We start from the raw sequence: 21,600 nt of genomic DNA, 5'->3' as shown, positions 1-21,600 counted from the left end.
AGGCTGTTGACTACGTCTACGAAAGTTTCTACGCTCCACTGACTCATTAATGTGGCAATCTATATATTTTTGATGGCGCTTATGATTGCTGCAACGTCTGCTTTCTCAGTATCAGAAAGGCCAAGATTTTGAACAATGGAGAGAGTTTCTCTGGAAAAACACAGGTTTAGCGCTTGGACTTTCTTATCTGCACTTTCTTCTGACAGTCCCGAAAGACTCATGTACGATTCCCACTGAGCTTGCCATGCAGCAAAGTCTGAACCGCGGTCTATTTGTATGTCTAACTTAGGTAAATCACCTTGTCTGAACACATAGGGCATTCTTGATGGTTGGGTGAACTTGGCAGATCGGTGCTAAGTGGAGAGAGAAAAATGGCGGAAGGAACAGTCACAATGTACGACAAAGTATCACCTTCTGTGGTGCCTCTAACCGGCACCAGGGAACCAGTGGAGTGGTTACAATAACCCGGTAGTGAGTTTGAAGGGCGATGACGACGGTTGCGTTGATGGCTACACGGGTCTGAAAACTGCTCGCAGCGCCATGTAGGAACGTGATAATCAATTAAATCACACACACACGTGATCCTACTTACAAACATTGCTATGAATACACTATGATTATAATTAGCCTATAATACAATACTAAGATTATCCTACAATGGTCACTCTAGCAGAGAAGCATCCTGCTGGGTACCAGGAGTTTTTGAGTGGCAACTTCACAGTAAATAAAACAGGCTGTTGTTTTCCAACGTTGCCATAGACCAAGTCCATGAGCAAAACAATGCTTGTGTTAAGGGTGACGGTGGTGCTGTAGGCCTCACACAAAACCCGCAAGCTTTACGACGATGGATGGTGTCTGGGCCAGAGATGGCTCGTCTAATCATTGAGTTTCAGGCATCAATGGAGAAACCAGAGAAGAAATCAAATCACAAACATCATGAGCAAACACAAAGCATACAGATGGCATTCTTCAATGAGGTGAAGGCTCTCAACAATGTGATTAAAGAAATGGAAAACCATTCATTGATGAAAGCAATGACCTTCTTGTCCTTGATACCAGAGATATTGCTGATCCATCAGTGGCCAACACAATGTGCAACTCCACATGTCACAAATTCAATATCACCCAACCCTAATCCACAGCAAATAGTTGTTGTAGCAGTCATCATCAAAAACATCTAGAACAGGGAGAAAGGGGGGCGTCTTCAACATCCACAACAAGAAGGAAGAATAGACCATCATTCAACGTATGTGAAATTACAACATACTGTTACACTTGCCATGTAATGGGTATTAAATAGAACTTCAAGAGAATAATGATTTAACACTGTTACTGTTGGTATGCATATTCACTTGCACTCTTAATTGGTGCATATACCCCAATTGGTTCTGTTTCATTCCATCTGGGTACAGTATAAGCATGCACATATTGCCTGCTTGCGTTTTGCTAGCAAGGTATGTCAAGTCTCAACACATTAAAGTTCTGTGTTAGCTAGGAGATGCAGCATTTATCTCTTTTTGAACACAATACCTAGCTTTGGAATTACTCTGCTACACTTTAAATTTTTTCCACAAAGGACTGTATGCTGTACTGAATTTAAAAATGAGTTTTTTAGCAGAATACTTCAAAGCTTAAATTACAGTGCTTGTTCCAATTATGTTGGGGAGACTGATCATAGTGTTGTCTAACCACCAAAATGCTTAATATTAATTTGCACATGTATACATTACATTACAAATCCTTCTTATAATTGATTGGGGAACGAATGAGTTGTGCTGATGCTCACTGATTGTTTTATGCTGTAAGGACCTCTTGTGTTGCTCAAACTGTTTAGGATTAACTTTTTGTCATCCGGGCTTATCAAATATCAAGTGCACTTCATCAACATTAGCCTTATAGTGGAGCAAAACAAATTGATTAGAGCAGTTTGGTATATTGTAAAATAGTCTTTGTTTGACGTAGTGGCCAGGTGTTAATTATAAACAAGGCATCAATTATAACAACCATGTCTGTGATGCACTACGACCACTAGACACTATGTCTTCTTGGTTTTCTTGTCCATCGCATGCTAGCTGATCAGTCAAAACATTGGTGGAAGTAAGCTTAGATGCTGCCTTGACTTGAGCTACACATAAATTGACACCGAGATGCATGGCACACTTGTTATTATTTTTTCCAGTTTCTTTCTCCAAAAGATCCAATTTTGTTTGAGTAGATGCCGAATCTGATGTCAGCAACTATTTTGTTAATCTTAAAATCATGATTACTACTATCAGAATAAGCTGTGGCAGTAACACTATCAGTTTTAGCTAACTCAGCCTTAAGAGCAGCTAGTGTAGTCATCTTGGACCAAGTTCAAATAACTTGTGGCATATTCAACCATATCATCCCACTCTTCTTCCATCAATGACAAATCAATCTGCGCATTTTCAAGGGGTGCTAAGAAATATTGGATGGACTCCTTCGCATCAACGTTGAAGCACCAGTTTTCTATCAGTGGAATCCAGAGACAGCCATTAGATTATGGTCCAATGACAAAGTCAGAAGGGTCACCCAAAAAGAAAGGAGGAGACCAAGATGTAGGACAGACCCCCACTCATCAGCCAGCACCACAATGTCTGGTGAAGAATCAGAAGCAGAAGTCTTCTCCCTAGATGAATGGCTACAGTGGGTTTCAGGAGATGTTGAGGAAAATGTATCAGAGGCAGAAGCTGATTTACATGACTCTGAGTCTGATGTGGTTTGTTTATAACATTTATACATGATTACATTGATTGTAGACTCTTTTGTATTTTGTTACTTGTTGTACAATGGTGACGTGTAGCTGCATGGTGGTTTTATAGTAAACTGTTTTTATGTACCCTGTATACATAAATTTGAATCATCATTAAAGAAAAATATGATTGGACTTCACATATTCTTTGCCAGCTTCATATTGTAAAACCTTAACTCCTTGGTACTTCCTGTCTTCAGTAATTCTGGCTAGAACCTTTCTTGCAGTAGGCAGACTTTCAAACTCCATCCCTTTCAACTTGTCAATGTTCTTCTTGGTTTTCATTATTTGTTCAATAGCCCGAACAATGCAAATTCATCTTCCTGAAGTACTTTGCACAAAATGCTTGCTGGTTTAAGAAGATCAGCAAAACAGGCACATCCAAGTAGGACCTTAAAATTCTTCCACTTCTTTACATGGCCACACAACTTTGCTTTGTCAGTGCTTTTAACTTTGGATTTTCAATAAGTGACAAAAGGTGGCTAATGTATGCTCCAAAACAATCAATAATCCGATTCAGTGCGGCTACTTTGTGAGTTATAAATCTCGTGCCACTTGCACGAAGGGGACGTGTACCACCCTCTTTGGGCATTTCTGTAGAATCTAAGCACCCTTTCAATTCAGAAACTATTTCCTCTAATTCTCTACATTTCTTTGGTGATCTTTCGTAGACGTAATAAACTTGCAACAAAAATTCATCGATAAAGCCAAAGAAAGTGCCACTAAGCGCATCCTTTATTGAAAGCTCCAAACGGTGAGCAAGGCACCAAAAACATATTACCCATGGAATTTCCCTCTTTAAAAGTGCTGCCAAGCCATTCTTTTTGCCTAAAGTAACACTTGTGCCATCACAACCTACACCTATTGTTTTAGCTTTCCAGCTGTCTTCAATACCCATGTACTTCATAGCCTTTTCAAAGCACTGATACAAACCTTCTGCAGTGCTAAGAGTTGGTTGCTGCACACAAAAAAAACTTATTAACAACTTGCACCTTACCATCAGCTGTAGCAGCGCTGGACTCCAGATACATTACTAAAAACAGCTCTTCCTCTACATTAGCGACATCTGTGCTCGAGTCAACTTGAAAACTGTAAAATCGGCTTCTGGAAAGTGCTTGCACAAGCTTTTCTTTTTCTTCAAGGACAATAAATTCTACAAAACTACTACACGTATGATCATTTCTGTATGTAGTCCCAACATCCACACCGTGCCGCTCTTGTAGGTCACACAGTGCTTTCATTTTTGTGAATGCTAAGCCCTCCTTAGCAATAAAATACGCAATGTCAAATTTTTCTTTGTTCGTTCGAGTGTTGCTTTGTCCATTGAACAACTTGCAAAGGATTGAACGATAGGAGTACTGCTAATGGCCACTGTTCCCAATGACTTCTTATGGAGCCGCATGGCATGCTTGTGCATTTCACTCTCTGCATGTTCTTTAAAGCTAGAAGTTTTTACATTGACTGAGCCTTCGATATATGCCAAGCGAAAGTTTCTCATCGGTTCCAATCTTTCTTTATACTTACAGCACACGTTACACTTGAGCAGTGAAACAGACTCACCATCGGCATTTGTTTCGAAGTCCAACCATGTAATAGTTTCGAGTGATTTATCATTATCCCGTATCCACTTTTGGACTGTTTTCTTTAGCACTAGACTTATTAGTCGCGGGAGCTAGTGACGAAGAAGGACGCTTACGACTGCCTTGGCTACCCGAGGAGCTGCTCGCCATAGCATATCACGTGCACTATTAATTTAGAACCAGTATAACTGGTTAGTATATTTAGCGCCCTAAGAATTATTTACCTCGACTGCAGCTGAGAATGCAGGAGAAGGATGGGGGGAAGACGCACGATCACGTTGATAGCTGATAAAGGTAAATGTCATAAGTATAAATGTGAATATTCATGCAAAAAGATTGTCCGGATACTTTTTTCCGGATACTTAGTGCTTTACCTGGAAACGTCACAAATTACCCAGAAATCCGCCGATTGCCGAACGTTATTTCGAGCACTACTCTTGTAAACCATCCTTGATGTATAGAGCTCCAGTGAAGTCAACACCTGTATACGTAAACGGGTGAACATCTTGCATTCTTGATTGGGGAAGTGGAGCTGGATCAGGTGCAGGGAAGGGTTTTCCAGTAACCTTCAGAGAAACAACACATTTCCGCAGAAGTGATTTGACATACTGTCTTACAGAAGGTATCCAATATGTTTGTCATAGAGCTGTTATGGTAGCACCAGTACCAGAGTGATACAATGACACATGAATGTCGAGGACGATCAGTTGTGACAGTGGATGCTTACTAGGAAGTAGGTATGGAAATCTTGTTGTCTCATTCAATGGTGCTTTATGAATTCGTCCACCACAACGCAGAAAACCTCTTTTATCAAGGAAGAGACGAAGCTGTTGCACAAGGAGAACCCATGAAGTCTTAGGGTTAATTGAAATTAATTGTAAATTGGTGATCTCCTTCCGGTATGTCACTTGTTGAGTGTTCTTTATCCAGTTCAGCCTTGCCTTGTTCAACTCCTCAGCTTCAAGTGGTCCAACTTGTCTCTGCTCTGAGGAATGTTTCCTCAGGTTGCCTATAAAACGAAAGACAAGTGCAGTTACAGCAAGTACTTTGTGTAGCGTACTGTAATTATTAATAGACATGATGCAGTGTAGTCCAAGGGCTGGTGGAGATGGCTCCTGTGAAACAAATTCAGTTGCTATGGCTGCTGCAATAAACAATGGTGATAAAGGGGATAGCTGAAACACTGGCCATTGGTCTGGTGTGGTGAGCCATGATGTGCCATGCTGCCACAGGGAAGACGACTTCAGCAATTGCAATGTAATTCCTCTTGTCAAAAGATCGGCTGGGTTTCCGAGTGTAGGACAGTATTGCCAGCTAGCAGTGGGAAGTTGTGATTTCATTTCACTAACACGATGGTGTACAAATGCTGGAAGCTGCTTCTCACTTTGATCCCAGTGCAGGACAATTTGGTTATCTGACCAAATGTAAACAGGTGGATCCTGAAGAGACAAGGTATCTAGCACAAAGCGGATCAATCTAGTAGCAATGAGTGTTGCCATGAGCTCTAACTGAGGTAGGGTAAGAAGTTTCAACGGTGCTACTCGTGTCTTTGCCATTATGAATGATACTTGGTCTTGCTAAACAATGAAAACTACAGCTCCGTAGGCTCTTAGATTAACATATCTGCAAAGCAGTGTATGGACGGCTGTGTAATTGAGGATTGAAAATAGCATCTCATCACAGAGAGTTCTGAAGCTGCCTTAAGATCATTTGCAATAATCTTCCACTCAGCATGGAGTTCTTCATTAAGTGACTCATTCCAAGCAATCTTGGACTTCCATAGAGTTTGCATCAGCATCTTCGCCCTAATAACTACTGGAGAGACGAATCCTAATGAGTCAAAAATCTTAGATACATCCTGCAGTACTTCTCTCTTCGTTATCAAATCGTCGTGAGTCAAAATAGAATGTTTCGCTGCTAATGAGATCTTATCTGTGTTTGGATTCCAACGGAGGCCTAGGGTATTGACAGTTGTGCTGTCATCAGAGGTGCCTTCTTGAGAAGCAATAGCTTTGAGCTCAGCACTATTGTAAGCCCAGCTGCATAGATTGAATTTCGCACTTGACATGATGGCTCTAGATTCCTTGTAGTAATGTACAACTTCCTACTTTGTCACACCCCGAGATAACATTGTCTACATAAAGGTTGGTTAGCATATCAAGTGACACAGCAGAGATGTACTGGTTAAGATGGTGTTGCAGGACAGCATTAAGAATAAATGGAGAACTAGTTGCACCAAAGGGTATGACTTTAAATCGGTACACTTAAAACTGACATGAAGGATCTGTTGAGTCTTTCATCCAATAGAAATGAGTGAAATCTCTGTCATCAGGGTGCAGCTGAATGTGTAAAAACGTATTTTCTATATCAGTAGAGATCCCAAAACGGTGAGACCTGAAGCGAAGAAGTATAGCACACAAGTCATTACAACATGGCAGGCCAATCATGAGGCAGTCATTGAGACTGGGGTGGTTGGATGACTGTCAGCAACTGCAGTTAAAGACACTACGAATTGGAGTTGTGGGTGAGTCTTTTTCAACTGAGTGGTGGGGCATGTAGTGGGTCCCAAAGGTATCATCAACTGCATCCACACGTTCAATAAATCCTCTGCTTTCTTGTTCAGCAAGTATCTGATTATACGCCTTGAGTAATGTGGGTGACAGTGTAAGTCGTTTCACTAACTGTTGTGTTCGGTGTTTAACTATGGTTTCATTTGATGGAAGGGTCGGGTGATTTGGCTTCCATGGGAATCTGGCAATGTAAGCACCATCTTCAGCACATGTCACACATGATGAAATATATTGATTCAGAGTATTGTTCATACTGTGTTCCTCAGTCATAAACACCCCAACTGCCTCTAAATTCCAGAAACGCTCTAGATTAGGGACCCGCCGATTATGCTCATAATTTTACCTATTATGCTATGCTGCACTGCTCAAAAATTCACCTATTATGCTTAAATTAATGCTCAATATTTGCCTATTATGCTCGATTATGCTCAATGTTCATGCTTTAGTTCATATGCTTTGCTACTGTATAGAAAGAAAAAATGAGTGGCTGGAACACAAATAATAAATTCTTGCTGCATGTACTACTGAAGAGAAAAGATCGATATACTCTAATAGAACAGTCAGTTTGATGATTGTTCTATTAGAGTTACTGACTGCTCTATTAGAGTATATCGATCTTATTTTGCAATTGTCATTTTTCCAGCAAGAATTTATACTATCGTACAAATATTTAACCTATTATGCTGGCATTATGCTCAATGCTTTTAGGTACCTATTACGCTCAAAATTATGCCAGCATAATCGGCGGGTCCCTACTCTAGATCAAAGTCACTGTAGCTAGAGCCGGCAACCATCAAGACATTGGCAGCAGGTGAGTGAGTAGATACTGGTTGCATTGGACCAGAAAGAAGCATTCCTTCTGCTATTGGAGACTGGCTACAGCTGTCTTAAGAAGACAAACATTGTTTTGGTGAGGAGGAAGAGTCACTGATAATGAGCTAGTGTTGGCTTGATTTGTGGTTGTAGGAGTGATAGGTTGTGGAGGGACAGGTTGTTAGGTGGCTGGTCCTGAATTTGTACTTCCATATTCGGTTTGTTGTGTGACATTTGTTGTTGCAGCATGTTGCGGATTGGTAGGGATTGGTGATTGCTGACCATAAGTACACAAGCTAGTACGGTGTTTTCTTCTACAGTGGTGGCATCTGTGTTTAGAGTTACATGATGATACTTTGTGGTGCCCCAAACAATTAAAGCATAGTCTTTCTTTGCGTACAACGTCAGAACGCTGTTTGGGGTCCTTGATCGTTTCACACAGTGAAGTAGAATGTGGTCCCTTACAAAATGGACATTGCGTTCTCCCTTTGGCTTGGTGTGTTGGCTTGCTTGTACTTGAAAAAAAGGATGCTGTAGGTTGTGATGAGGTGTGGAATTCTGTCTGTCGTGATCCAATCTCTAGAATGTAGAGCTCGTCATGAATGGCAATACGTAGTTCATTGATAGTCCACTCTCTCTTGCCATGGGACCTCTGCTTAATCTTCCCTGGAAGCTTGCCTAGGATTATGGGGACCAATAAACTGCCATAAGTATCTTCTGTCTTGCCTAGTGCTGAAAGGCTTCGGATATGGCTCTCAGTAGCATCATAGAATTCACAAGTACTAGAAAGTGAATTGGTCGGGCCAGGAAGATCAATGAGTGCCTGCATGTGGGCATCTATTTGCTTATAGGGTTGGCCAAAACGGTCCTTTAACAGTTGAACAGAGTCAGCATAACTGGCATTGGTAAGCTGAAATCCAGCTACAACTCTTGATGCTTCTCCCCAAAAGTTGAGCATGTAGGTAGCTCAGTTTCTGTACTCCTACTGTGGATGGTCCAGCTTGGGGACGCGGGTGATACTCTCACGTGTATGTTCAACATGGTGCTCTATGATGGGTGGAGGTGATGTAGCTTGGCTAGAAGTAGTGGTCACTTCTGTTGAAGTTGTAGGGTTCAAACGACTGATTATCCTTTCCTTAGCACTTGATATGGAAGAGGTTGTTTCTTCGGCTTGTAACACTTCAGCTACGATTTCACCATCACCTTTAGTGGCTTCTAGAATCTTTACATCTAACGCTGTAATAAGGTCTTGCTTACGCTGGAGTTGTTCATGTATCTCTCAGAGCAACCACGTTGTCATTGCTGAGGGGTCTGGACTGGATAATAGTTCTTCGGCAGACTGCAAAAGTTTCTTAAAGTGTGTTAGGTAGCCTCGGCTTGAGCATTGCGCTCACTTGAGCTCCACCATGGTGTGTCTTCTGGATCACAGCACCAAAATGTAGCATGTTTATGACAGTATTGGCACATACCTGGTCACAGCACCAAAATTTAGAGTGGTTATGACAGTATTGGCACGTACCTGGTCATAGCCCCAAAATGTAGTCGGCTCATTAGTGGAACTGTAAGAACATAAACTATAAGCTATTCTATAGCACTGCACATGTACTAACACACTCACAATTGTAACACTAGGACACAGTATATATGTATGATTGTGTCTTATTGCACACTATCACGTGAGAGATAAGTGAGTACCTCGTGGCAGATCCATTCCCTACATGGCGCTGCGAGCAGTTACGTTCTAGCGTGGCTAATTGAACCAGTACAACAAGGGGAACAGTCACTGCCTGTCTTTTAACCTCTGGAGTTAATCCCTGGTGCCGGCGAGAGGCACACGTGAAGGTGACGTCATAGCAGCCTTAGTGTTAATTCTCTTTCCGTTACTCCCCTCTAACGGCAGCGAAGATGCCCTACGTGTTCCGGCTAAGTGACCTACCCAAGCTGGACCTCCAAGTAGACCTGGCACAGGCGTGGAAAGCCCAGTGGATGTCCTACTCAACCCTGTCAGGTCTCAGTGGTGAGTCAGCTGCTACCCAGGTACAAGCATTAACTCTATGTTTTTCACGTGAAACACTCACAGTAGTTAATAACCTCGGTCTTAGTGAGGAAGACAGGAATAATGCTGAAGCAGTTATTGCAGCAATCAAACGCCATGTTGATGGGCACATTAATGAGTCTATGGAGCGTCGTCGGCTCCGGCGCAGAGTGCAGCAACCTGGCGAGAGCTTTGATAACTATCTAGTGTCACTGAGAGTGCTTGCTAAAACTTGCAACTTCTGTTCCACTGCATGCTCCCAAAAGAGTATCCGTGACCAGATCATCGAAGGGCTTGTGGATGGTGACACTATTGAACAACTGCTGAGGCAACAAAACCTAACCCTTGACACAACCATTACAATGTGCTGTGCACAAGAAGCAGCGAAAACCCAACGTAAAGACATAACTGACCACTCTGTCCTAGCCATCAGGCAATCTGCAAAATCACAAGTATGGCAGGTTCCACCGCACACTAGCCAGATAATTCCAAAACCTTTCCCAGGATGTGGGTTACAAGAACATCAAGGGGGTAGAGCACAGTGCCGAGCTTTCAAGCAGACATGCCGCTATTGCCTCAAAGTTGGCCATTTTGCTGGGGTTTGCCATGGTCGTCAACAGCACAAGAAACCACCAGCTGCTAGAGCCATCGCAACTGTAGAAGACCCAGACCAGGAGTCTAATGAGATATCACCAGGGCTATCCTGACCACAATCCATTGATCCCCATCCTTAACAATCGGAGATTAGATGAAATCGAAAATCCCAGGCTTCAACGACTCAAGTCTCGCCTAATGGCATACAACTTTACCGCTCAGTGGATCAAGGGAATAGGCAATAACGCACCTGATGCCCTGTCACGCAACCCAGTTTTGGATCCTCAATGGGATGACTCCCTTTGTGAATATGACTGCCAACACCACCCAGAGCCCACAATTCCAGAGATTAGAATCCTTCAATGTGATAAACACGACAGCAATCGGCTGCATAACCTACGTGAAGAAGCCACCAAGGACCCAGAGTACCAACAGTTGCACCACACAATAACCCGGGGCTTCCCAGACCATCGTAATCAGCTGCCAGAGGCTTGTAGACGCTATTGGAACATTAGAGAGCATCTAACCATAGATGATGGGTTCATTGTATATGGATGTCGCTTGTTGATACCAGCATCTATGCGACAAAAGGTGCTAGCCAACCTCCACAAGTCACACCAGGGAGCCGTGCGAACAAAAGAAAGAGCCAGATTATCACTGTATTGGCCTGGAATCGACAACGATATTGACAATGTAGTCTTGTCGTGTAAGAAATGTCAGGATCGCCTCCCATCCAACTGCAAAGAGCCCATCCTGTCTAAACCAAAACCATCCCGACCATTTCAAGAGATTGCTGTAGACTTCGGCAGCTATGGTGGACAGCAATCCCTCATCATGGTTGACTGCCTCACAGACTGGCCAGACATTATCCCCATGTGAAACAACACCTCCACACAGCACTTGGTCCAATCATTGACCCAGTCATTCTGCCACACCGCCGTTCCAGACATAGTGTGGTCAGATGGTGGGCCACATTTAATGATTTTGCCAGTCAGTGGGGATTTGAGCACAAGGCATCGTCACCACATTACCCTCAGAGTAATGGTAAGATTGAGGCCACTGTAAAGTCCATGAAAAAGATCATTGCATCGTCCTGGGGTAACAGATCAGTGAAACTAAATGTTATGTGTCGGGCACTGCTGCAATACCGAAACACACCCATCACGCAAAGATGGACAGTCTCCTGCACAGAAGCTGTACGGTAGACCTATACAGGATACACTACCAGCACACCGACACTCATTTTCACCGTAGTGGCAACGCAGCACCCTTGAAACTGAACAGTTAGCAGAACATACCTTAGCACAGGCAGAGTTATATTACAACAGCCATGTCCAAGAACTCCAAGATATTCAACTGGGTTCCACTGTGGCTCTACAGAACCCTCGGACAAAGCTCTGGGACATTTATGGCACAGTGGTCAATGTTAGTCCTCACCGCAGATACTCAGTGAAGACTCAGAGTGGACGAGTCCTGGTACGTAATAGAAGATTTTTACGACATCGTACACCAGCCTCACTGTGCACATCTGGTAGAAATAACCCGCATCCAGATACTCCACCCTGTCCAGAAGAGATAACAAGATATCCGATTGACAACCAAGACCTCCAAGCTCTACCACCACTGTCACAAGATCCTCAGACACCAACACAGCACCCACAGACCTCACCACAAGAACTTCGTAGATCAGAGCGTACCTGTAAACCACCACAACGCCTGATAGAGGATCCCCAATGGCCATGATATCAGCATGGTTATCCTGTGGACTAAACCATGATTGGTGGGGGGATGTAAGAACATAAACTATGAGCTATTCTATAGCACTGCACATGTACTATATATATGATTGTATCTTGATTATTGCACACCATCACGTGAGAGATAACTGAGTACCTCGTGGCAGATCCGTTCCCTACAGGAATGACCAAATTCTACTCGACAAATGGCGGAGGAGCGATTGGTTTGAGCGCTCTCGATACACGTGTTATAGCCACAATCACAAACTTCAACATACACGTGATACAACAATTACCTAATGACTCCAACTATTTAGTACAACAGTATATATTACCTAAACCTATAGTTCGTTCTCTGTGACAATTTTGAGTTGGATTATGGAGTGCAGTGGTGTCACATTGCAGCAATTTGAATGCTTTGTAGACAATGTACTTCCCCACGACCATGCAATTGATTTGAAAAACTAATTTAATTTCCTTCTAAACAGTTTAATCAAATCGCTGTTCCATACTCTGATACGATTTAAGCTTTAATTACCAATGCACTATTTCTGCTAATTCTCTTTTCCATTGGTGTGTGTGCATATGTGTATGTATATGAACTGAGTGCTTAATTTTTGTGTATTTCAATGTATATTTGTAAAAATTTAGTGCTAATTAAAGTCTATATGACAGAAGCAGCCATCAAGCTGCTTAGGGAACCTGAGATTATGACATCGTAAATTTTGATATAGGCATCTAAGGAGAGGGAACATATGAATTATGAACTACTGGTGAGAGTTAACAAGGGGAAAATTCCTGGGGGATTTTAGTGATGTGGAGACTCCTGAAATTGATAATCAGGGCACTGGTCCATGACCCCTTTTCAAATAAAACTTTAAAACTAGCACACATGGATCCACCTTGATAATTCATGGTCCTATATGTATTAGTGTAGACCTCTTAAATCAGAACACAAACACCTTGACAACACTACAGTATTGTTTAATCTCAAGGCACGCTTTTAGTGCCTCTGGTGGTGACAAGCTGCACACACCATCCACAGAAGTGGAATGGCCATCTAGACAAGTTACAGCAGGGAGACTGCCCCGCGACAGTGGGGGATATATCCACACATAGTCAGTTCCGGATTTACTAAGTCTTTATACTGTCACCCAGCCTGTAGGTCTATGTGGATGGATTCATCAAGTCGGTGAACGATCTGCAGACATTGGTTATTATTTCTATGTGTGGTGATGTTAAGATGTCTAGACAGGCAGTCATTTGTGGAGTTCAGCGGGGTCCCATTACTTGTCCAGAGTTAGTATCCTGGGGATCAATTATTGCAACATCAATATGTTGGACCTGTTTGTCCAGGAGCAAGTCATCTCCACCTAGGTTTCTCTCTCCACTTGTCTGAGAGAGACGAATTACAGCTGGTGAATGATGACGCCGTTGCGTGCTATCTACTGGCAGCTGAGGAGAGCTTGAATGCAAGCTTGAACGAGTCGAGAAGCAAAGGGGTAGAGTGTGAAAGGTTAGTGGGCAGTTAGTTCACGCATATACTGTATTATACTTGGCATGTTAGTGGTATAGGCAAATTTCAGCCATCCCCACCAGTCTTATCATCAACACCGATTGTTGTAAGCCAGAATAATCGTAGACATGAAGATTCCTATACTTTCAGCCAAGCAAGGTTTGCTATTATGCACTTGTTCTTTTTGTATATTAATTGTACTTTAGTTCATTGAACATTAATGAGCATCCAATTGATAATTCTGATGATGAGACGATAAGTGTTTGTCATGAAGATAGACAAAGGTTTGTATATGATGCTTGTGCTCAGCTAAAGCTCTTATAACAGGCTACTCAATATTACGAGCATATTATGCGGAGAATCTTCAGGAAGTGAAACATCTGACAGGTTCTAGTGATATGCATGTTAAGTAACTTACATTTTCATTTCAACAACCTGGTATTAATGATAGTTGTAACAGTGATACGCCTGACAGCACTGATGCCCCTTTCATATGATCACTTTAAACCAGGTTGAACCCACATTCAACCCGGGTTAACGCATTCATATGACCACCATAACCAGTTGAACCCGGGTTGAACCCACAAGTCATAACCGAGTTCAACCCTACAAAGGAGTAGGGTTGAACTCGGGTTAAGCTCAGTTTATGGCTTCAAAAGTGGGTTGCGGTTGAAGTTAACAACTGGTATGTTGAGGTTATTACAGAAGCTATACATGTACACAGATCACTTTTTTTGTAATCTGGTAAGCTGAGTCATTGTACATATTCAAGTAGCTACTGGTAATAAGTACACAGAACAATATTTCATGTTTGGTGGTGTAGATAGTGAACAAAACATGCATAAAAACCATAATCTGGTAATCAGCAGAATTCCATGTTTGGTAGTTTTCATACTGAACAAAACAGATGTAAAATTATATGGTAGCTAGCTAATCAGCACATTGACTAAGAGTTCATGTTTGCTAATGTGTAGATAGTGAACATAAAATTGACCACCACAATTTGGTAATCAGCACATAGTTCATGTTTGATAGTTTAATTTTAAATGGTTTATGGATATGTATCATGTAATGAGACGCAGGGCTATAGTCAACCCTCCATCACTACTAGATACTAGTATGCAACAACCAGCAGGCAGCCCTTCCATATTAGCAGAGGATTCAAGATTTGCGAATATCCCTGACAATCAAATAGGACTTGAGACTGATGATGCAACACAAGTACCAGATGAAGGGCAAACTACACAGAGCCAATCGACACAAGAGGGACTAGACACACAACTGAGCACACAAGAAGGACTAAGCCACAAGAGGGGCTTAGCCAACTAGGCACACAAGAGTGGCTAGGTACACAAGAGGGACTAAGCCAAGCGGCCACACAAGAGTGACTAAGCCAAGTGAACACACAAGAGGGACTAAGCCAAGTGGCCACACAAGAGGGACTAAGCCAAGTGAACACACAAGAGGGAACAAGGGATAATCGCCAAGACACTGAACAAGGTACAAGTCAACCAGTTACTTCTGATAAACAACAGACCAGCAAGGATCAAGACTCAAAGAAACGTAAGCCATCTAAATTAGATAAAGTTGAAAGATCTAACAAAATAATGATGGATAAGTTTTTAGAATCACAGGAGGCAAGCACGAAAAGTTTTATGGAGATGGAGGAGAAAAGGATGAAATGGGAAGAAGAGAGATACAACAGAGAGGAACGGACAGATGAGCGCTTTTTAAATTTTATGAAAGACATGTTTACTATGATGATCCCTCCACAACCAGTACCACCAATGCCTTATAATTACTATTCACCCCCTGCTGATCCATCAGCAATGTATGGAATGATGCCACCACATCAACCCAGTGAAGATGAACATTACAGTGACAATTAATTTTTATTGTATGTACATCTATCAAATGCTACATTAATTGTACGTACAATTAACAATATTATAGTATGTTTAATGAACACAAGGTGTTAAAGAGAACTTATATAGGATTCCTTTCAAAATAATTACATAATGCTTCTCTTATAGAAGTGGCTGATGCAGATGGCCTAGGTCCAGGAGGGACATCTGCCAAGGAAATCTGAGGTAGTATATTCACTGAACTGTCTTCAGTATCTAGCCATTCTTGGTCACAATGATCTCCATTTACTTCACAGAAATTATGCAAAATGCAACAAGCTGTAACTAAGGTAGGTATCTTTCTGATATCACAGTCATTGCGCTTCATCAATGAACGCCATCTACCTTTCAGTCTACCAAAAGCATTTTCTACAACGACACGTGCACGACTTAAACGATAATTGAAAGTTTTCTGCTTCCTTGATAGCCCAGTGTCTGAGAATGGTTTTAAAAGCCAATTTTTTAGTGGGTAAGCAGGATCGCCAAGCATAACCAAAGGAATACTAACACCATTTATTTTTAGTCCAACTTGAGCAGAGTGTGATTTTCAGATTTTCCATATAATCCTGAATTGGCTAGCACTCTAGCATCATGGACACTGCCTGGCCAACCAACACAGAAATCAAGAAACTTGTACACATGATCAACCAAGGCCTGTAGAATTACTGAGTGATATCCTTTTCTATTATAGTAGTCCAGGACGTTTTCTTTAGGGGAAATAATAGGCAAATGTGCTGCATCTATTGCTCCTATGCATTGTGGAAAATTCCACTTTAATTCAAAGCCATCCACATTTGTCCTTAAATCTTGTCCGGATGGAATAGTTATATATTGGGATGAAAGCTGTTCTACTATAACTTGAGTGAATTCATGTAATATTACACATACTGTAGACATTCCAACTCCAAACAAGTGGCTAATTGTCCGATATTCCACATTTGTTCCAAGTCTCCACAGAGCAATGCCTATCTTTATATCAACTGGTAATGATTTCCTCACCACATTGCTTTTCTCAAGGTGAGTGTGCAATATTCGGCATAGGAAATTAAAGGTATGTCTAGTAACTCAAAAGTTTTGCTTCCATTCATGATCAGTCCAGTTCTTAGCTATATCTGGAAAAAATGAATGGATCCTAGGTTTAATCCAAATCTTCCTTTGGTTTAAACATGCTCTTTCCATGTGACTTGATAAAAATGACATAAATCCTGCTTGCTCATCCTGTTGCATAAGCAACAACTGCCTAACCCGTGCTCTTCTTGTGATTCCTCTCGCTAAAATTGCTTTAGCTCGTGCAGAGCGCCTTCTTCGCAGCCAGAGTAAAGCCAAGTACAGTAGCAAAGTAAATTTCAAAAGCATGCTTCACTTTAAGAATATACTAAGTTATGAATCTATTTGCAGCAATGAATAACATTTTAAACTAAATGAGGCCATACTTATAACATCATGAATAATACCAAACTTAATTATCACCAGTGAAGTGATGATTGCATGTGAATAGAACTAGGTTAAAAGTGGATTGAACCCGGGTTAGATAACCTGGGTTGAACTCGGGTTAGATAACCTGGGTTGAACTCACTTTACAAGTCCATGTGAAAAGGGGGTGAGAGTGGCCAACCAGGTAATAGTGTTACGCCTGGCAGTACTGAGAGTACCCAACCAGATGACATACCAACTAGTGAACTGTCAGGTGTGTTTGTGTGATTGTTTTGGTGTAATATAAATTTGTTAGATGTAGGAAGCCGGTGGGTACTGTGTTCCATCAATCTGTTGATGCAGTTAGCAAATGGAAAATGCCAAGAGATAAATTGTGAATTAAGACGTGATGTTTTCTATGAAGTTACTGCAGGCTGTGTCATAATCAAAGGATTCTGCCAAAATGGTCATCAATTTAGCTAGTCTTCCTCAGAGTTTCACACCAACAAGAATCACGCTAAGATTTTTGATAGTAATGTGCTACTAGCATCAGCGGTTGTGTTATCAGGAAACAGCTTTGCAAAGATTAAAATGTTTTTTTGATTTCATGCAGTTGGCCATCCTTTCCGAATCAACTTTCTATAGTTACCAATGCCGATTTATTTGCCCTACAGTCAACAAGTACTATGTATCAGAGCAAGTATGTGTTTGGTATATATGTATATGTAATAGCAATGTGTCGTTTAAACAAATTAGGCAAAGCTCTTTGATAGTTATAAGGCCTAGACTTTGTGATATCCAAAGGCATCAAGGTTGCAGAAATAATCACCGACTCCTCATCTTCTGTTGCCAAGACTTTAGGTAGGTACATATGTCATTGTTTGTAAATATGCTTACTTTTTCAAATAATCACAGAAAGCAAATACCCCACTGCGTACCATTCTCGTAATTTATGGCATAAAGCCAAGCTGAAGAAAGCATTGGCCAAGGTATAAATATTTTTACCTGCCTTCCATAGCAATTTTTTATCCAACAGGCTGGTAAAGTATGCTACATGGGGAAGATCAATGAGTGGTCGGGAAACATTGTAAATCATTTTTGGTTTTGTTGTCGCATACAGTATGGTCTGGTGGACAATGGGCAATGGTGTGCTGTATATGTACGATAGTCCGCTCTTAAAAGTCTCCTAGATTGAAGGCCATAATCAGATTCTTTGTGGGTTCGAAATATAGCAGCTGTCAATTCTGGGATGTATATATATATATTCTTTCTTCATTTTCACAGGTGTCACATCCCACTTCTTAGATTGCTTTCTGTACTTTCGGTGGTATCTTTGTTCTCCTTTGGCAGTTGTAGCGATTTGCCTGTCACAGTGGGCATTGTGATCCAACACAGCCAGCTGTGTCCTAGCCAAGTATGCTTCATCCCTAGAAGTATACACCCCATCCGGACTGGAGTACTTGTCTCTGATGGAGCATGTGGCACACGATGGTACCACTCTCCTGTTGCCCCTTCCTAGATACCCATTTTGCCACAGTATTTATTGACAGTAGGTAGCAAAACGGAAGCCTTCATTACTGAATCCACTAACATATCCATTCGGCCAATAATTGCTACCAACAGATCCCGGTCCAATACCAGGTTTTGGAAGCATGGCTGTAAAGTAACACATGCTTTGGTCTGCAGCATTTGTTTTCATCTGCAGTCGGCATTGCACGGCACTTTCTGCAGATGCACCAACTTGGCACACCATTGACTGGTGGTTGTTGTCCAGGTGGCTCTTGTCCTGGTGGTAACTCAATCATAGCCTTAGCAGACTGTAGTCCACCAGCCCGACTATATGCCTCCATTATCAGCCGGCGGCAGTCATCAATATTCAGTGTGCTAACAAAATCCTACGTAAGTTTTCAATTATTTAGATCAATTCTGTAGTGTAAAAATTACCTGTAGACTATGCAGCTGGGCTTCTTGAGAAGCAGCAAGAGGGTTATCTTCAGCTGGGGCCAGGGGTTGCATTACAGTATAATACCGCATACATTTACAACAACGTAGCTTACTTGATTCTTGCACGGATTTTTCTTTGTACCGCATTTGCACTTCTCACTACAAAGCAGGCCTGTCTTCTTACAGGGACAATTATGCCTCTGGCACGTAGATTTACAGTTACAATATGCCCTGTCTATATCGGGAGAGGAGCCCCTCCATGGTGAACTACCCTGAACATAGCACAAAACATTCTTCTAAGTACAGTACACAATTGATGTTACCGTTTCAGCTCGTGGGAATAGTTGCCTTGGATGGCAACGCTTGAGGTCAACATCAAGCTCAACACTACACGCCATGTTTAATGTTTAGATGAGCTAACAATACACGTGTACCCTCAACACTCGGTATAAGTGCCTGCGCCTTGTACTATAGTACAAGGCGTAAGATTGTGGATTTGGCCTGCTAAGCTAAGTTGCATGGGGCACACAAGCTCATCTCTACAACTATATAACTCTGTATTAGACTTTAGAGCATATGTACAACACTATATAGTCTTTGGTATGCTGTGGAGTGCTGGTCTAATCCTTCGCACGTGCACTTATAAATGGACAAGCGCTAAAAGGATCGACGCCTGGGTCTGGAAGCAAAGACTGCAGTAAAAACAGCGTTAAGTATGAAAAATAACTTGTTATATAAATGTAAAAATGCTTTTTGAAAATGCCCGTGTCTGCATCTGACTGTATCCGCCTTTTCCAACTACCCCAATGGGTAACAGCTATAGGGGATTGATGTTGTTGCATACACTTTAAAAAATTTTTAGTCGTAGTTTATGTTTGTAGCATGCACTTTTAAAAGATTCTTAGGCTTGGTACGAACAGGTTGAATATATTTTTGTCCTTTAGTATTTGGGATTTATGAGTGCGCACGCACGCACGCACGCACACCTTTTGATTCCACTCTACTGATGCGTTGAAGTGTGCTTAGGCTGTTCTTGCTGTGTTCTATGTAAACAACAACTTCGTTTAATGAAAATTATTCTGGAGATCTAATCATTTTGTTACCATGGCAATCCATATATAAAGAATTTATCGCATTAAAATATCAGAAGTGGGCCAGCCCTCATGGTGCTGGGAGCAAGTTTTTTTTTGTGTGCATGAGTGCACCCAGGCATCCTAGCATTTTATCCTGTCCTGGTGGTTATCCTTGGGTTTTAGACCTCTCCGACATGTAGGAACTAAAGATATATGTCCAACAGTAACGTAAATCATTAATTTGATGTAATGGAAACCACTTCCGACATGTCGGAACAATAAACAAATAGTTCATTTAGGCCTCTCTGCAATTTAAAAATTAATTGCAGGTAAAAAATTTTTTTCAATAACTATAGTTCATGTTGGAATCAGTCCACCAATTAACAAAACAAACTACCTCCGAGATGTCTGAACAATAAACCTTCATAATTCCAACATGTCAGATTATAGTCTACCTTTAGCTGTTTGACCAATTCCTACATGTCCGACATGTTGGAAATGGTTTGTTTTAAGACAAGTTATTTTCTCCTTGGACATCTTGTAAAAAAAATTATTTCCAACATGTCGGATAATAGTTTTAGACCACTCTGACATGTAGGAATCAACTAAAGCTTGATGTTCAACAGTAATATAATCTTATCTCTTATCCAACATGTTGGAATCAGTCTAAATATCAAATCAAACTACCCTGTCACATGTCGGAAAAATACACAATACTCACCACTTAAATTCCAACATGTCGGAAAATGGTTGGATGTCAAGAAGTAAAGGACAGTACAACCTCCATTATCCAAACACCTCTGTGCCAGCTCTAGCAGCTGGATCTGCAATTTGCACAATTCCATTGATAAAGATCAAGATACTCTAATAGAGCAGTCAGTAATTCTAATAGAACAGTCTAAACATAATCTATACACAATACACTTCAACAAAATCTTAAAAGTGGTGAATTATAATGTCAGTTGTGATATACAAGGGAATATGAGCAGGATTGTTAAGATGCAAGACATTATGACTGAGATAGCTGGGAAAAATTACTATCTTATGTATTCTCATAAAACACATTGAACCTATGTCGAAGTGACGAGGACCTCAGCACAAGCCAGTGATGACACCGCATCATTCCACAATATTCACCTGAATCCTACTACAGTGAAAGGCGCAGAGTTAAATGTGCCATCAGAAGAAATCATCCCTATAGAGATAATCACCAATATTTATCAACCTTTCTTAGACGCCACTGCTGTTGACCAACATCTTCAAGCTTTACTGTGCGAAGAACTCATACCTCAAAACATTTTGATATTTGCACAGATTTTACATAAGTTGGCACGTCCCCTGACAACAAAGATCCAATTCAATGATTGGTTGTTTGGGTCTATCAGAGCGATTTTACAACCAAAGGGTTATGTTGTAGAAAGCAATAAAGAAAGTGGTAGTAATGTAGATGAGAGGTTAAACGAATATTGGAAATCACGTCCTGATTGCCTAGTTTACCACTCAGAAACATTTAGCAGAGACATCTCATCTTTCACCATAACCGTGACTAATGATGTTGAAGAAAATGAAGTGACTGATGATGAAGAGAAGGAAGATATTGTGACTACTCAAAATGTTTATGGAAAGTACATTGGAAAGTCATGGCATGG

The 21,600-nt window shown here is 41.3% G+C and overlaps 4 protein-coding genes across 4 annotated transcripts; 2 read left to right on the top strand and 2 right to left on the bottom strand.

Annotated features, from left to right (window-relative positions):
- Positions 1–4,991: 4,991 nt before the first annotated feature.
- Positions 4,992–5,909, bottom strand: LOC136245910 (uncharacterized). Its single transcript, XM_066037363.1, has one exon. The coding sequence runs from the start codon at positions 5,907–5,909 to the stop codon at positions 4,992–4,994; it is 918 nt and encodes a 305-aa protein (XP_065893435.1).
- A 2,008-nt stretch (positions 5,910–7,917) lies between these two features.
- On the bottom strand, positions 7,918–8,694 carry LOC136245902 (uncharacterized). Its single transcript, XM_066037357.1, has one exon. The coding sequence runs from the start codon at positions 8,692–8,694 to the stop codon at positions 7,918–7,920; it is 777 nt and encodes a 258-aa protein (XP_065893429.1).
- A 947-nt stretch (positions 8,695–9,641) lies between these two features.
- On the top strand, positions 9,642–10,478 carry LOC136245901 (uncharacterized). The gene has a single exon (XM_066037356.1). The coding sequence runs from the start codon at positions 9,642–9,644 to the stop codon at positions 10,476–10,478; it is 837 nt and encodes a 278-aa protein (XP_065893428.1).
- An 85-nt stretch (positions 10,479–10,563) lies between these two features.
- Positions 10,564–12,108, top strand: LOC136245900 (uncharacterized). Its single transcript, XM_066037355.1, has 3 exons — positions 10,564–11,240; positions 11,312–11,561; positions 11,620–12,108. The coding sequence occupies exons 1-3, from the start codon at positions 10,564–10,566 to the stop codon at positions 12,106–12,108; spliced, it is 1,416 nt and encodes a 471-aa protein (XP_065893427.1).
- Positions 12,109–21,600: the final 9,492 nt, after the last annotated feature.

Source organism: Dysidea avara, chromosome 15 (genome assembly GCF_963678975.1).
Source record: "Dysidea avara chromosome 15, odDysAvar1.4, whole genome shotgun sequence".
In the NCBI taxonomy this organism is placed as follows: Eukaryota; Metazoa; Porifera; class Demospongiae; order Dictyoceratida; family Dysideidae; genus Dysidea; species Dysidea avara.
The sequence above is the reverse complement of the archived record's forward strand: the minus strand, read 5'-3'. Positions and strand labels throughout refer to the sequence as shown.

What these genes read in the sequence shown, in the direction of transcription:
- LOC136245901 (XM_066037356.1), top strand. Translation starts at nt 9,642, where the DNA reads ATGCCCTACGTGTTCCGGCTAAGTGACCTACCCAAGCTGGACCTCCAA.
- LOC136245902 (XM_066037357.1), bottom strand. Translation starts at nt 8,694, where the DNA reads ATGCTCAACTTTTGGGGAGAAGCATCAAGAGTTGTAGCTGGATTTCAG.
- LOC136245910 (XM_066037363.1), bottom strand. Translation starts at nt 5,909, where the DNA reads ATGGCAAAGACACGAGTAGCACCGTTGAAACTTCTTACCCTACCTCAG.
- LOC136245900 (XM_066037355.1), top strand. Translation starts at nt 10,564, where the DNA reads ATGGCATACAACTTTACCGCTCAGTGGATCAAGGGAATAGGCAATAAC. An exon ending in TGGCCAGACATTATCCCCAT is followed by an intron (nt 11,241 to 11,311) that starts GTGAAACAACAC and finishes CCGCCGTTCCAG; the next exon opens with ACATAGTGTGGTCAGATGGT. An exon ending in CAGTCTCCTGCACAGAAGCT is followed by an intron (nt 11,562 to 11,619) that starts GTACGGTAGACC and finishes TTTTCACCGTAG; the next exon opens with TGGCAACGCAGCACCCTTGA.